The following is a 15,857-nucleotide window of genomic DNA, read 5'->3' on the forward strand; positions in this document are numbered from 1 at the left end:
TGGTTAGATGCGGTTGGCTGGAGGTCCTCCTTTGAGGAGCAATTTGCGCTTTCATTGCTGAGCTGTGTCCCACTATAGCAACTCTGCGCCTCCTTCGGTGCCTCCAATCATTTGGATTTCATCTGACGCTCGGCTTATGGTTGTTTGCAGCCTCCGTTCAAAGCCTCAGTTTTCAGTTAAGTATGCGCAGATCACCGGTGTGCGGCGCCAATCAGGTGTGGTTTTATGGACTATAAAGTGTGTGTGTGGGAGGGGGAGGTAATTTGAACTATGTACTCCTTGGAATTTTTTTGACGAGAAATAATGAGCCTCAGCATAGTTTTCGTATGCAAAAATATTTTGTTGGAGGGATAGGGAGTGGAGGTCACCCTTAAATCCGGTCCTGGCATCATTTCGTTTATCTCGACTTTTCATTTCATTTTCGTTTAGTACTATAACACTAAAACACACAGAAAACATAAAACATTTTTCTGCGCGAAGCCTCTTACAAGCCTCACCGGTGGCAGCACCTGCCATAGCAGGGATGTGGCGCATCGCTTAACCGCTGCATCACTGCGCCAGGAGGGGCATGAAGACTCTCATCGATCTATAAACGTGAATTTGAGAACGACCCATTCCAGATATATGGGCATTAACTTATTAATGCTATCGCATCATATCCTTAAGGCAGGGCTTAACTGTCCCCTCCAATTTTTTTTTAGATTTGCAAATGCTACTCTTGAAGGACTATAGACACCTACTTTTATTTGGTGTTTTCTTCTGTCAGATGATGCGTTAGATATTAGAATACATGGATCACCGGAATGGTATTACCCTACGACTGCTGAATAAATTATAACTGAATTTCTTATGTCATATGCCATTTCGGTTTCAGTTTCGTCAGCCGAACGATGGCAGTGACGTTTAGGGGATTCACTGCAGCACTTAAACAGCTTTGTCGCTTCATGAGACGGAAATCCAAAAAGCATCAGGAAGAATTATAATTATATATTATTTAGCGGTCGTAGGCGAATATCACGTGGTGATCCATGTATAACGGATCCTTTTAAAGAAGAAAATCTGAAAGCAAAACTTGGTAGCTGTAGTCTTTTAAGGAAGAGGTCAAGTCGAATTTCACCGATCGTTGTATGAAGCTTTCTTTACCTCGAAAATTGAGCCTCAAACCAAAACCGAAGTGAAAACAGAAGTGCCAGTGCCGCTAATTCGCTCTTGGCCTAACCCACGATAGGTCGTTCGCCATTTTTTTTTATTCTTTTCCTCGCAGCGGCAGCACTCGCACTCTTTCTGGCGTACGGTGTGGCAGCCGTTCCAGCCGCGCACCTCCTCAGCAGGGTTTTCCCCAACGGCTGCCAAGTCACCATCATTTTCATCAGCCTCGCATTCGGTAAGTCGCCCGGTGGCGTGTTGCCTGCACATCTTCGCACGATTATAGCCGCATTTAAGGGAAGTTAAGTGGCGATTTTGGATAGGACAAGTGGTAATTATTAGTAATTGCTTTTCAGACGAGTTTTCAATAAAGTTAAAAGAAGCCGGTCTTCTTAGAACTCCCATAACCTTTTCACTATTGCTTAGTATTTAAGAGCAGAGAGAATTTAGGAAATTGTGTCCCGTAGCTAGTAAAATGTCATCCCGTATGCGTCCTGTAATTCAAATTTAGTTGCAGCTTTTCTTCCCGCAAGCAGTTCACAAAAAAAAAAATATGTACTATCGGAGTCAAATGAAATGTGAACTGCGGAACGCGTGGTCAAAGGTCCAGCTTACGCCGTCTGCCTGTCGTCGTCAGAGATGGACGCGCTCATCCGGTTTGCGGTAGTTTCGCGTCTGTTTTCTTCGACGGTCATTCTCTCGCTTTGCCACTGGAGCGCCCCATTTGTGCTTTCTAGCGATCTTCGCTGACACCGGCGGCTGTAGGTCACGTGGGTGAAGCGAGCGCGCTCAGCTCCCTGGCATGCAGCACTTTGATTTTGTTTCTATCATTGCCCTGTTATCAGCGTCTGCTTGCGACGCGAACAGTGAAAAAAGGACCCATCGCGGTGCGGTCGGTGTCCAACGTGGTCGTCGCTGAATCGCTTGTTTCTGGCAGTGAGCAGAACTTTATCGCCCTACCGCCAACAAAAATGTGGCGCTCCAGGGGCAAGGCGAGAAAACGACTGTCGATGAAAACAGCAGCAAAACAATCGCAAGCCGGAAGAGCGCGACTGCCTAGGAGGTCGACAGGCAGACGGCGTGGAATACATCTTTGTCCACGCGCTTCCGCTGCTCGCGTTCCATTTGACGCCGATAGTACTTGCGGGACTACGCAAGTTTGGCAAAATTGGTTGAAGTATAGGTGCGACAGAAGTGCTAAGCAATGTCGCCACTGCACGAAGTTATTTTATCAAGCAAACAGGTGTTACTATAGGCCCATGTCGGTGCAAACTTATAAAAATCTGGTATGCAGTGTGATGGGATTGGGATTCGAGGCCTTTTCCTAACGGGCATGAAAGAAGGGCGGAGTTGGTGCCTCGCTTTTATAGAGCCTGAGGGGAAGCGATAATGATGCTGTCTTGTAGAAGCGTAAGAATAACAAGAGTACGCCTCATCAACAATGCGTAGGCAATGCATGCACATCCTCATTACATCCACAGACACCAAGGCCGCCCGCAATGCCAGACTGTGAGGTATATACATACACCGGGTGTTTAAAATTATTCTACACGTCGGTTCGTTCTGTGCAGGGAGATTGTACTTACGGCAAGGCGGACGTTGTTCCAGGTGTTACAAGGAAGACTTAGTAATGTTCAACAATCGGTTCTTTTAGGCAAAAATGGGCTTTGGCAGCATTGTATTGCCAGGGTCGGCGGACGCCAGAAAACCGGTGAATCATTAAGTAGTAAGCTGGTTAACGACTTCCAATAATTAACTTTATTATAGAGTTAGGCGTCTAATTGTAATTAGAGATTTGTAGCCAGCCGTTAGTAACCGCCATATCAGTTTTTGGAATTTAGAAAACGCGACTACACTCGCCGCTGTGGCTCGACAAAACTTGGCTGCATTGGGCGAAAATGCATGCGCTTTCGAAAGTATGCGGGCAAAGCAACCACTCCAGTGCACGTAACTAGTCGAAAAAGCCAAATTTTGTCGAGCCACAGCACCAAGGGTAATCGCATTTTCGAAATTCTAAAGACTGATATGGCTAATAATAACGACCGGCTACAAATCTCTAATTACATACAACTAGGCGCCTAACTCTAATAGTTAAAAAGTTAATTATTGAAAGTTTTTAACCAGCTTACCAGTTAATGTGATTAACCGGTTTTCTGGTGCCCACGTCTTCCTTGTAACACCCGGTTTATGTGATGAAGTGCCATCAAAAGACGATTAATTAAAAAAATGAAATGCCTAACTTAATATTTCTTGGTTTTAGGTAAAAGATTGTATTGAGAATTTGAGTGCGATCAACATCGAAAGTGAGCCCACGCTGCACGTGGTGTCGTCACGCCAACAATGTAAACATCTTTTACCTCTCGAAACACATGAACTGCACAAGTATTTCATGGATTAAAAATTCGAGCAACGCCGTTTGATCAATGTGGAATATGGGAAAGCCAACCTAACGAGTTTTCAAAGGCGTGTTTATCATTTTCGATACCTCGAGCCGCTGTGCCGATTTCGATGTTATAAAGACTGATCTCTTCTTCAATGTTGGTGGTGCTGAATGTCGCAATTTAAACTCGCGACCAAATACCAAAAGAATAGCAAGTTTATTAGCTAATTTTAGTAATAAATCGTCTTTTAATTGCACTCCATCGCGCGAAAAACGTCCGCTTTACCGCACAGTCCACTGTCACAGGCCGAAAAGAAGCAGCTTTAACGGCCTTGAAGAGAAGGTTCTACATCGAATAATTTCAAAAGCCCGCTGTAACGACACCTATGTATATGCAAACAATTAATGGTAGCTGGCTGCTGCAAATAGCATAGATGGTACAGCGAATGACAAGTCTGAATAAGCGCAGAGGAGGAAGCCTCAGTTTGCTGACACAGAGTTAGGACAAAAGGCTTTGTCTTCTTGCGGGACCCAGACTAAGACAAATGCATGTCCCCTCCTCTCTTCTGGACCATGTGGCACAGCGCTAACACAACGAGGGCAGGATGTGAGGAAGACAGCAGACGAGCTGACTATCAATGCACTCAGCGGCGGAATCCGTGGTGAAATAAATGTGATCCGTCTCCCACAAAAAAAGGCCTCCTGGAGGTGCTATGAGCTGGTTAGCATTCGCCATCCTCCTGCCGTCCTGCTGGTATCGCTCTACTCTGTGCCTTTCATTTCCTCCAGCCGTAGTACAGGCACCCCACTCGAATGCGGCATTTTACGTGGCCGACGCGTCCCCTTTGCCAACTCTCTCTCTCGAGTAAAACTGCTGCTGCCACTCCCAGGCGTGGTTCCGACGATGCTGGAGCTCGTGTGGGACGCCGAGGGTCCAGACACGGCTCCCACCGGCCGAGCGCTGACGTCGGCGGCTCGCGCCGTGCCTTCGGCCGCACTGAGCGCCAGCCTAGTGCGGCTGTTGCGGCTGCAGGCGCTGGGCGAGCTGTGCGAGATGCCCACCGAGCAGCGGCTCGCACTGTGCCGCCAGATGGTGCCGCGGCTGCCGACGCGGAGGGCCTCGCTGGCTGTCTGCTGCCCAGAGGCCGAGGGACTCAAGGACACGGTGCGCTGGGGGAGCCGCGAGGAGCACTCCGGGGCTCTTCACGCATGGGAATCATTTAACGCTCACTTGTCCGTGTCCGCACACTTCTGTGCATCGTTGCGTTGACAGACAGACGACACCTCACCTGAATAACGGTGGGACCCGGGGAACAACCTAAGCTCGCCAATATTACAAAGGACACACCGCATACATGGCCACGTAGGTAGGACGATCCATTTTTATCCAAGTGTAGCTTGGAAGAAGACGATGACGAAGTGCAAAAACTAGCAGACAAGGGAGAATAAGATAGCCTTGATCAAATTCAGGACCTTCTATCGGGATTCCATGAGAAAAGCACAGCAGAAAGAGCAAACACGGCAGCCCCCTCCGAGCGTATACCATGAATTAATTAATGCGATAGCATTGGAGGTGTTGTCGAGAAAAGCCGTCGTCCGTCCGTCCGTAAATGCAGGTGTCCCACCTGCCATAGTGAGCCACGATTTTTGGTCGAGAGAGGTCACGTAGCCTTGTGACGAGCCACGATGGCAGCAGTCAAGTGCGGCATCCTGAACCAAGGATCGACCCCGGCACCCAGTGATCCGTAAGGGTCAAGAACAGTCTAAATTTGTTGCAAATAAAGTTTTTTTCCATCCATCCATTCATCCACCGGATTCTGAGTCAAGGTTCAAAGGTCGAGGTTAGATCCATCGGCTTTTCAAGACTGCTAGTGAAGTAGCGCTTGCGGAAGCGTGTAAGTCGCAACATTCCCAAGCGGCTTCGCACTTCTGTTAACAAGACGATAGATTGAGCCCTGGTGGGAGGTTTCATATGCTTATATAATGGTATGCTTTCCGAGCGGCTGACATGGATACCATGTGGAGCTTACGGAGTCTGTGCAGGCGATATGGACATCGTGTACAAATGTACCAAAGTAATGCCGTATGACATCATAGAGGCCATGTGTATATCATGTGGAAATCAAGCGGTAAAGATGTTGAAATATACGGCCCCCGTATTCGCATAATTGCTTATCCGCCGCTCGTTCAGAACCCCTAATTATGAATATTGAGGGGCCAGGTGATCAGGCGTTCTATAGAGCGACGAAAATAGTGCTGGAGAGGACAGCAAATAAGCGACGTAGACAGGAGCGTACTGCCTTCGTCTGAGGAACAGTCTCGATTCTGCGCTATTTTCGTCGTTCAAGTCGCAGTCCAGTTCGCAGAACCGCGTGTTGAGATCGGCGGCATGCCCGCAGCCGGTGCCCAGCTGGGAGGACCTGCTGTCCGACGAAGCGAGCATCGCCCACGACCTGACTCTGCTGCTGGCCTGTGGCCTGGTGTGCCTGCTGCTGTCGTTCCTGGGCGACGCTGTGCTGGTGCCGCTGGTGCACCGGCTCACCAACGCGCGCTGGCGGCCGGCAACCGCGGCCACCAGCAAGGCGCTGGCCGCCATCGAGGCGAGCGGCCTCATGCGGTCGCCACTCGGCGCCAGGGCCTCGGGCTCGCAGCAGCCGCTCGTCACCGGCTCGGCCGGGCGCACCGCGTCCTTGGGCGGCAGCATGCGCTCGCCGACCCTGTCCCCGGTTCCGGCCCCCAGCCAGCAGATGCTCTCCTCGCCTCGGGTGCGACACAAATGCATTCGAGAGTAGAACCAAAGTGTTAGAATAACGGGATAGAAGACGGCATTCTGAAGAGATGGCGCGCTTCGAACGTGTAGCTGAGTTCTAGGGAGCATTTTGTCGCGAGCCGACGCAGGGCCGGATTTTAAAGGTGCGCCTCCTCCGTCCTAGCACCATGGCGCTGTTCTTAAGAGATGATTGTTTTGCAATCCAGTTAAGTTTGCTGCAGCAAAAACTGACTTGTCTGACGGAATTTGTAGCTGGACACATCTCCTGTCATCGCTAGTCTACGTCATTCTCGAGTTAAAAGATAGCAGAGGGGTAAGCGACCACCCTCTCCCCCACGTCCTCCATTAAGGAAGCAGCTTTTGTGAGAAAACCGCTCGAGAACACGGTACCACTGTCTGTCTGCCGGGCAGTAGCTTTATCAACTAAGCTAACAAGGACGGCTCGCAGTAGGCAGGGCGAAGCCGAGTTGATCGACGAAGCGGGATCTCTTAATCTCCTAATTTCGCTAGGCTTTCCACAGAGTAAAAATTCACAGACTATCTCCTCGCCGAGAGTAGATCTAAGCATTTAATGCACTGCTGGAAAGGCGTGCCGTATTCCAGGACGGCTCATAGATGTACTGACAGCCATCTAAAAACGGCGCACAAAAAACACTGAAAAAACAGGGAGAACAGAACGAGCGCTCTTGTCCGTTCTATTCTCCCCGTGTTTTTCATGTTCTTTTGTGCGGCGTTTTTAGATGGAGCGTTACCAACTGGGCCAACTTTGTACTTTACTGAATACTGACAGCCGCACGCAATTCTCGGAGAGCGTCCATCATCGGCCACTTCTATCTCTTTTTCACAAGTGACAGCGCTGCTGCTGATAGGAACAGAAGAAAAGGAATGTGCACGGGCCTGCCTACTGGCTCAAGCCGAGCCAGGCGCGTGTTAATATGCCCCGGGCCGATTCCGGAGGCAGTGCAATACCTGGCCGACAGCGCCCGGTTTTCCGTTTTTTATCCATGGCTACCAGCGCTCGCCTCGTGCAGAAGAGGGAATGGTGCCAGCACGTGCTACTCAGAACACTGTGCCATTCGCCGCCGCCGGACGCACCCGGCACCTCCTCCGTCAACCACCACGTCGAAGAATAACATTTCTCATTTCATAACCTTTATGCCCTGAGGCAATAAACATCGCTTGAAAAAAAAAACCAACAAATCGGAGCTGGTTACTAGCCATGCCGATGGACGACGCCACGGTACCTTTGATCTAAGATCGCGCGCATTGCATAATGAGGGCAATTCACGCGGCGCTGTCGCGCGATAGCCGCGCCCCTTGCGGGACCACGAAGGCGCTGTTGTTGACGGATGCGCTGCTCCGGCGCCAGCGCAGCACGTAGCACCGCGTAGCCCGGGTGAACTAAAAGTTTTCGGCGCGCCGACAACGAGAGCTGAAAGCATATCACGCCGAACACCAGGCAACACCAACAAAGCTTCGAAGAGCACTCATTACCTTTCGCGGTCTGGCGCTGCTCTGCCCCGTTTGCAGCCCCCGTCGAACGTGGTGCTGGAGGCGGCCGGCCTGCAGCGCTGCTTCGGCCCCCTGGTGGCAGTGCGCGACGTGTCGCTGAGCGTGCGCGAGGGCGAATGCGTCGGCCTGCTGGGCCAGAGCGGCTCGGGCAAGTCGACCACGCTGCGCATGCTTTCCGGGGAGCTGCTGCCGACGGCGGGGTCCAGCACCATCTACGGTCAGGACCTGCGCTCCCGCAGGGCCGGATATGTCAACCTCGTCGGATTCCAGGTTACAAAGAACCCCTTTCTTCGCGCCGATGACGGTGACGCGCGCGCAGTAATCGCCAGTCCGAGAGCCTTGTCACCTCTGGTTTCTGGTTGGCTGCGCAGGGGAAAGTACGCGCGCGTGACGCCAGCTTAAATGGCTATCTCTCTCCCTCGTGAGCGCGTGATAAGACCGCGCTTGTGGAAGCCTCGCCGTCGTCGCTTCCGCCCCCGAGTATAGTCGGCAGCTGAATTGGCACTCTTTAATACGTGCCTGGGTGATCGACGGAGCGACCCCAGTGGGTATAGAAAATGCTTTCCAGAAAAAACCGACCGCGGCGGCTGCGTTTTTATGGAGGAAAAAGCGCTAAGGCGCCTGTATGCTGTGCGATGTCAGTGCACGTTAAAGATCCCCAGGTGGTCGAAATTATTCCGGAGCCCTCCACTACGGCACCTCTTCTCCCTTTCTTCTTTCACTTCCTCCTCTATCCCTTCCCTTACGGCGCGGTTCAGGTGTCCAACGATATATGAGACAGATACTGCGCCATTTCCTTTCCCCCAAAACCAATTATTATTATTATTAAGAAAAAGAAAGGAGCAATAATTATCCCAATTTTGGTACACACCTGAACAGCGCTCTGCGGGAAGTGTGGAGGAGGGAGCGAAAAAAAGTGGAGGGCTCCAAATCAATTTTGATCGCGCGGTGTTCTTTGACGTCAGCTGACATCGCACAGCAGAAAGGCGCCCTTGCGTTTCGCCTCCATTAAAATGCGGCCGCAGCATCAGGCCTATGAACCTGCGACCTCAGGCTCAGCCATAGCCCGAAAGCCACGGAGCCACCGCGGCGGGTCAGGCGGTCGAAGCTGTATGTACATGCAGAGCTGTGCACCGAGGCAGTGCCCAGAGCGTCGTGCTTCGGCGCGCAGATGCTCGCGAACTTATTCCTGCCCCAACGCAGCCTAGCGACGGTGGATTCGTGCCCCAGCTGACGGCCCGGCAGCACCTGTACCTTCTGGCCACACTGAGGCTGCTACCCGCGCAAAACGTGCGCCTGCTGGTGGAGCACCTGCTCCGACTCGTCGAACTGGATTGGGAGGCCGACAAGCCTGCGATGCACTACTGGTACGGGCTCGCCTCGGCTGTAGGCATGGGATAGCCAGTTTACAGTTCACGCCTTTCGCTAGAAAAAATCTCAGGTAAACTGGGTCGCTTGCACAGTTCTCGCTAAGCATGTCGAGCGGGTATCCTGTGGCTTGGTCAATTCTTCCATGTCCATACGGGGTTTAATGAGCCTTCATGTAGTCGGTTTTGGAGTGAAGTAAGACGTGTTCACCGAACGCGATGGCTATCTCCGTGCGCATGCGCATAAGTTACCTCCAGTACTGCGCTACTCCGGGGGGGTAAAACTATAAATTATCAGCTCTCTGTGTTCGTATCGTTCTTTCGTCTCGCTGTTGATGTCAATCTATAGTGCAGCGCAGGACAGTATGAACTGAACTGTGCAAAACGTACTATTTCCATTCTCACCTTTACTGACGTTAATCTTGTATCAAGCTACGCGTACAGCCGTCAGCACTTCTCTCTAGAGCGCTCGAAAGGCCAGCTTTTGGCTGCATGCGCGACGCGTACGGATAACGCCTGGTTTGATACAGTCTGCATCTCAACATGCGCCGCCACACTGACTACACTGCCTTCATCTTTATCGCCGCGCTGGACCGCAGCCGCGTTCGCAAACAATCGCCGGTGAAGGCGCTGTATAGGCAGCAGAACCAAAGCTGAGATAACACGTCTCGGCGCGCGCTTCAGCAAAAATGCTACGTCAGCGGCTGCGCATCTGAGAGCTAGGGGCACGGTGAAACTCTGAGTCAGTTTGATACCCTTATCGCCACTTGTACAGTCGTCCACATACCTGTCTAGAGCGCTCCGTGCCGTCTGCGCTCCGCAGCGCACAGAGCGACGTCTAGCGGCAGCGCTGGTTCGAGATAGCGCATGTGTGATGCTCAGACGACCCTCAGATGCACAATCCCGAACGAGGCGCAGTCGCTAGACGTCGCTCTGCGCGCTGCAGAACGCAGATGTCACGGAGTTCGAGCGGTCTGGACAGGTCTGAGGACGGCTTTACAATAGAAACTATGCAGGGTGCTAAGTGATGGCACCCGCGACATTAGTTGCAAGCGAGATCTATAGTGACAGCTGTGTAGGTATTTTCATTTCGTGATATATTCAAGTAAAGAATTTGAGAGAGAGATGTATATATGTACAGTTATAGACCACTCATATTTTTCAGACACATTCGCTGTTCAAGTGCATGGCACTTCTCTCCCAGTCTTTGATAGTCATGACGGAAGCCTTCTGATCTGAGAAATAGCAGGAGATGTGTTCGAGGTTTCGGACTAAGGCCTGATTCTGAAAGATGAGGTCTGGTCTGTGGTTTGTGGGGGTTTAACGTCCCAAAGCGACTCAGGCTATGAGAGACGCCGTAGTGAAGGGCTCCGGAAATTTCTACCGCCTGGGGTTCTTTAACGTGCACTGATATCGCACAGTACACGGGCCTCTAGAATTTCGCCTCTATCGAAATTTGACCGTCGCGGCCGGGATCGAACCCTCGTCCTTCAGGTCAGCAGCCGAGCGCCATAACCACTGAGCCACCGCGGCGGCTAAAGATGTCTATGTATGTGTTTCGGAAGGTGTCCACAGCAGTGGAAAGAGTTACGAGCGAGAGGAACTACGCCGCCATACGTGACGTCACTGAGTTCGCATCAATCCCAGTGCAGCGTTGAGTGACGTCAATGACATCCTCGTCCTCCTCCTTCCACGGTAACCACACTCCCACCATCTGGTTACACCGAATACTACAACGCCGACGCTAAACCCAAGGAATGGGCTTTTTAACAGCTGTCGCTGTTAAGCGGGCATCTTTCAGACAGCGTGTCGATGACGTTTTTTTTCACAACTCTGCGAGCACATAACTCCCAAATGCGCTAGGCACTGTTGGAAGGGTGCGCGAAGAACGTGGCGCGCGAACGGAAGTTGCCTGACCTGGTCCCATCGGCCGCAGCCGGTCGTCCCAGCGCAAACTGGGATTGGCCATGGCGCTTCTGGGTGCCCCGCGCCTGGTGCTGTTGGACGAACCGACGAGCGGCGTGGACCCCATCTCGGCGCGCAAGATGTGGCAGACCCTGGACGCCTTTTCCAGCGCCAACGACCAGGCGGTCGTCCTCGCCACCACGCTGTGAGCGTCGCGGATCAAACGGCCAGTGGGCGCAAAAGATGAAATCCTGGTTTGGGGATAGCTATATATAGTCACGACTTTACAAGACGTCTTGAAAAAAATGAAAGAATTGTGAATGAATTCTTAAATTGGAGAATTGGTAATTCTCTACTTAATATTCGTAGATCGTGGCGAATACAAGGTCACGTGACCTAGGTGGCGCGACGCCCTCCTCCCATTGGCTACAGCTGGTGCAACGCTCCTCCGAACTTACCCGAGCTTACTCGGTTAAGCTCGGGCCGAGCTTACTCGGGTAAGCTCCGGTTAGTTCGGAGCACAAGACAAGATTCTTGCTCGAGGCTGGTATACGTCAGGAGTAGTGCCTTCGCACTAAAACTCGAAGCAGTGCCCTGTCGTTTGTCCTTCCTGCTTTTACGTCAAGCTTTAAAGGGTGGCAAGATGCACGAGCACGCAAGCAAAAGACAAGATTAAGAGCATTAGAGCGCTGTGTGTACAACGAATGCAGTGGGCATGACACGAATGTACTTTTTTTTTATTGCGACAGCCTACCTTGTGACAAATTATTATTTGCAGATACGCGCAGATACGCACCGTGGAGGGAACACATAATAAGCACCTATTTAGCGGCAATCCTGTAAGCACCACTGAGAAGCGTAGTTTGTTTATGTAATAGTTCGCCTCTGTGGGAGCAACAGCAATAACAACTTCAGTACAGCAATAAAAAACTTTGTCTTTGTGTGCAAATCTATTGTCCATTTCATATTGGTTCTACCTGCATGCACGTACAGGCGAGTTTCCAGAGTGTGCCGAAAAATGACGTTTGGCGGCGGAATAAGGCCAGCCTGCTACGCCTCTCCCCTCCACAGAATTCCCGAGTGCCTGGCGCTGTGCTCTCGCGTCTTCGTGCTGAGCCGCGGCGAGAGCACGTGGGTGGGCTCGGTGCCCGACCTGCGCAACACCTTCTTCATGGGCATGGTGGTCACCGTGACCATGTGCTCCGAGGAGAAGCCCCCCGTGCTCGCCGCCTTCCTGAACCGAGTCAACGAAATCTTCGAGGGCGAGGCGCAGGTGGTCAGCCGGCACAAGGTACTGCACAGCTCCTCCACGCACAGTTGAACGAGCCCCTCTGCTGTGCGACGTGAATGCACGTTAAAGAAGCCCGGGTGGTGTAGATTAATACGCAGCACGGTGCAGGTTCCTCTCTGCCGCCTTTCACCTTTCTCTCTCTCGTTCGTTATTTTGCTCATGGCGTGGTTCAGGTGTTTATCCGTGGGTCACTGCGCTTTACCTCGTGACTCCACTCCACCACCTAACCCTGCGCTCTGAGGCACCAGCTACTAGAGTCTGCCAGCTGCGCCGCTGGGAGACTGCGTTCAGAAATTTGCTGCTTTTTGGGGAAAGGAAATGGCGCAGTTACTGTCTCAGATCTCTGTGGACAACTCAACTGCGCCGTGAGGGAAGGGGGACGGAGGGAGTGACAGAGGGGAAAGGAGAAAGAAGGCCGTACTGGATGGCTCCGGAATAATTTCGACCACCTGGGGATATTCAACGTGTACTTACATCGCACAGCACACGGGCGCCAATGCGTTTCGCCTTTATCGAAACGCGGCCGCCGCGGCAGGGTTCGAACCCGGGTGCTCCGGCTGAGTAGCCAAGCTAACTCTGCCGAGGCGTCAGGCTGAGCTGTAGTTGCCTGACAACTTGATGCGAGAGAGAAGTGCAAAAGACACCCGTATGCTGAGCGTTATCGTCATCATCATCAGCCTGAACCCACTGCAGGACAAACGCTTCTCCCGTATCTCTCCAATTAGCCCTGTCCTCAGCCGCTGCAAACTTCTTAACCTCATCTGCCCATCCAACTTTCTCCCGCTCCATGCTATACGCTCGTCGTCTCCTGGAGTCTAGTCCGTCCCCTTTATGACTAGCGGTTATCTTGCCTTCGCATTACATGCCCTGCCCATGCTCATTTCGTCCTCTTGATTTCGATTAGGATGTCATTAATCCGCGTTGGTTCCCTGACCCACACTGCCCTCTTCATGTTCCTTAACATTACACCTGTAATTTTCCTTTTCATATCTCGCTGGGTTGTCTTCAGTTTAAGTTGAACACCTCTCGTTAGCCTCCACGTTCTGCCCGATAGGTGAGTACCGGTAAGATGCAGCTATTGTATACTTTCTCTTGAGTTTTGCGAAGCTGCAATTCATGATCTGAGAGTACCTGCCAAATGGTGCTCCAGCCCATTCTTATTTTCTAGTTATTTCACTCTCGTGGTCCGGATCGGCGGGCACTATCTGCCCCAAGTAGACGTTTTCCCTTGCCACTTCCAGCGTCTTGTTACCAATCTGAAACTGCCGTTCCCTTCCGAGAATGTTGAACATTACTTTAGTTTTCTGCATATTAAATTTTAGACCCACTGTTCTGCTTTGCCTGTCTGTCATTGACCGTGCATTGAAATTCGCCCCTTGAGTGACTTAGCAAGGCAACGTAATCAGCGAATCTCGTATTACTGATGTACTTTTTTATTAACTCTTATCGCCAACTGTTCCTAATCCAGGAAACTCAATACCGCCTCTAAACAGGCGGTGTATAGTATTGGAGAGATCGTGTCTCTCTGCTTGACATCCATCCTTATTGGAACTTTATTGCTGCCTTAATGGTGGGTTCAGCAATTGCAATCCGCGTGCCGATGGAATTGCATAACCAGGCCTGGGGCGGCTTTATCTCAGTGACCAGAGTCGGCAACGCACTCCCTTACTAGAACAGGATTTGGCCACCCTGGTGTAGTACTTGCCACATACCTTTTATGAACAAACTAATTAACCCTCGGCCCTCAGTCCCCCCCCAGCGGAGGCGGAGCATCTGACCGAGGCGGCGGTCAGCCTGTGGCGTAGCGAAGGGTGCTAAGAATCTCTGGCTCCGAACAGGCCGCCATTGGAAAATGAACTTGACAACGTTTAACGCTACAATCGTATCCATTGCGTCATCAGTGCACGTGAAAGAACCCGAGGCGCTGCTGCGATGTCCACCAATACTGAGACGTTACTGTGCCTTTCTTTCACCGAACTTTACGGGCTACTTATCGCAGCTAGGGTTTACAGCGCTTTCTCTTGGGCAGACATCGTCGCCTTCGCGGTACGTCGACAATCTCAAGCTGAACCTGGGCAACATACTGGTCAGAATGGTTGCCAGTACAGCGTGTGCGGTATATGTAGTGTGGGCCGTGGAGGAGCGGTTGTCGGTGCGTCACGTGGTAAATTCGTCCAAGTGGACATGGGTGTAGATGCGCAACGAGGAGTGTGGGGAGTTGAAAGCGGAAGAGACAGCCGCTGCTGTAGCCGGTTGGCAGAACACCGCAGGTGACAAGCGAAGGTTGTGGGTTCGGATCCCACAGGCGGTGTGGTTGTCTTTCCTTCTACTTTCAAAAATATCGCCCTCTATCAAAATGATTGTGATCATGTAGCGATTTTCCCACCCTTAGCAAAGCCTCCTTGAGGCTTACGTCCGTCCGTCCGTCTACCCTTGTGACCTCCTTATCTGGGGCGGTGTCTAAAGTCACACCAGGTTACAAAGTCTCCTCAGCACTGAAGTGCGCTCTTTTCCCGCAGAACGTGATCCGCTTCAAGATCCGTGACCCGCTGTACCCGATGAGGTTGCTGAAACCCAAGCTGGTCGAGCTGCGGAACGTGGGCGTCGTGTCCGTCGTCGACTTCGGACACGTGGCGCTGCACAAGCTCTTCGGCGTCGAGGAGCCCGAATGAAGCGCCGCGTGCTCCACCCGCTACGTGCGCCACACGTGTACGCGACGGCATAGCACGTTCGCGGCAACGCTTTATGGCGACGCAACACTGTCCGCCTTTGGGTCGCACGGTCACTGCGACCGTGGGATGACGATGGCGTGGGGCTGCTGGATGGGCTACTGCTCGAAGGCAGCCCTTTTGTCATTTGTCCAAACTATACGGTCGCAGTCTGGCGGCTGAGCATAAAAGTGATTTTACCGGTAACTGATCTTCGGTGTTATCTTTCGACTTGGCTGAATCGTCTTTAGCCTCGCGTGTTGTGATTAAATGCTGGTTGGTAACGAGCGTATAATATTTCAAATACTCTGACACAGACCACATGCGTAAAGCAGTCTCGGCAAAATAAAAAGAAAAAATAATAATATTGCCCAAGACCGCATACACACGGAAGCAAGAGTAGCTTACCTTCGCCACAACGTTTCGGACAGGTTCTCAACGTCCAGCAATAGAGTGCCCCACATTCACCTGGCCGCGTATGCGCTCAACTATTACGTCCAGCATTTTAGAGCGATAGCTCTACTAGATGCAAAAGTTTATCTCCTGGATGTGCACAAATTTGACCTTGATGTGACCTTGCAAAGCCGCCTAGTAAGAGCCCTAAGTTAAACGTCAGATGTCTAACCATAACTGGCCATGCCCTACACGATGGTGACACCCAAATTTGGCCCGGGCCACCCCCGAAATTTACCTTGGCCGATTTGGGCCAAAATCAATTTCCCACCGTAATTGAGCGAGCCCGACACGATGGCGACCTCCAAATTTGACCCGGGTTATT

General features: G+C 51.7%; 1 protein-coding gene across 1 annotated transcript in view; it reads left to right on the top strand.

Annotated features, from left to right (window-relative positions):
* LOC144124323 (phospholipid-transporting ATPase ABCA3-like) overlaps nt 1-15,387 on the top strand; it is a 47,434-nt gene extending 32,047 nt beyond the window's left edge. Inside the window, exons 17-24 of the mRNA XM_077656958.1 lie at nt 1,265-1,384; nt 4,417-4,691; nt 5,926-6,291; nt 7,779-8,078; nt 9,012-9,175; nt 11,112-11,285; nt 12,152-12,371; nt 14,891-15,387. Coding sequence (XP_077513084.1) covers nt 1,265-1,384; nt 4,417-4,691; nt 5,926-6,291; nt 7,779-8,078; nt 9,012-9,175; nt 11,112-11,285; nt 12,152-12,371; nt 14,891-15,043 — 1,772 coding nt within the window. The 3' untranslated portion in view covers nt 15,044-15,387. The remainder of the gene's footprint in view (nt 1-1,264; nt 1,385-4,416; nt 4,692-5,925; nt 6,292-7,778; nt 8,079-9,011; nt 9,176-11,111; nt 11,286-12,151; nt 12,372-14,890) is intronic.
* The last annotated feature ends 470 nt before the right edge of the window (nt 15,388-15,857 follow it).

This window comes from Amblyomma americanum, chromosome 3, assembly GCF_052857255.1.
Source record: "Amblyomma americanum isolate KBUSLIRL-KWMA chromosome 3, ASM5285725v1, whole genome shotgun sequence".
Classification (NCBI taxonomy): Eukaryota; Metazoa; Arthropoda; class Arachnida; order Ixodida; family Ixodidae; genus Amblyomma; species Amblyomma americanum.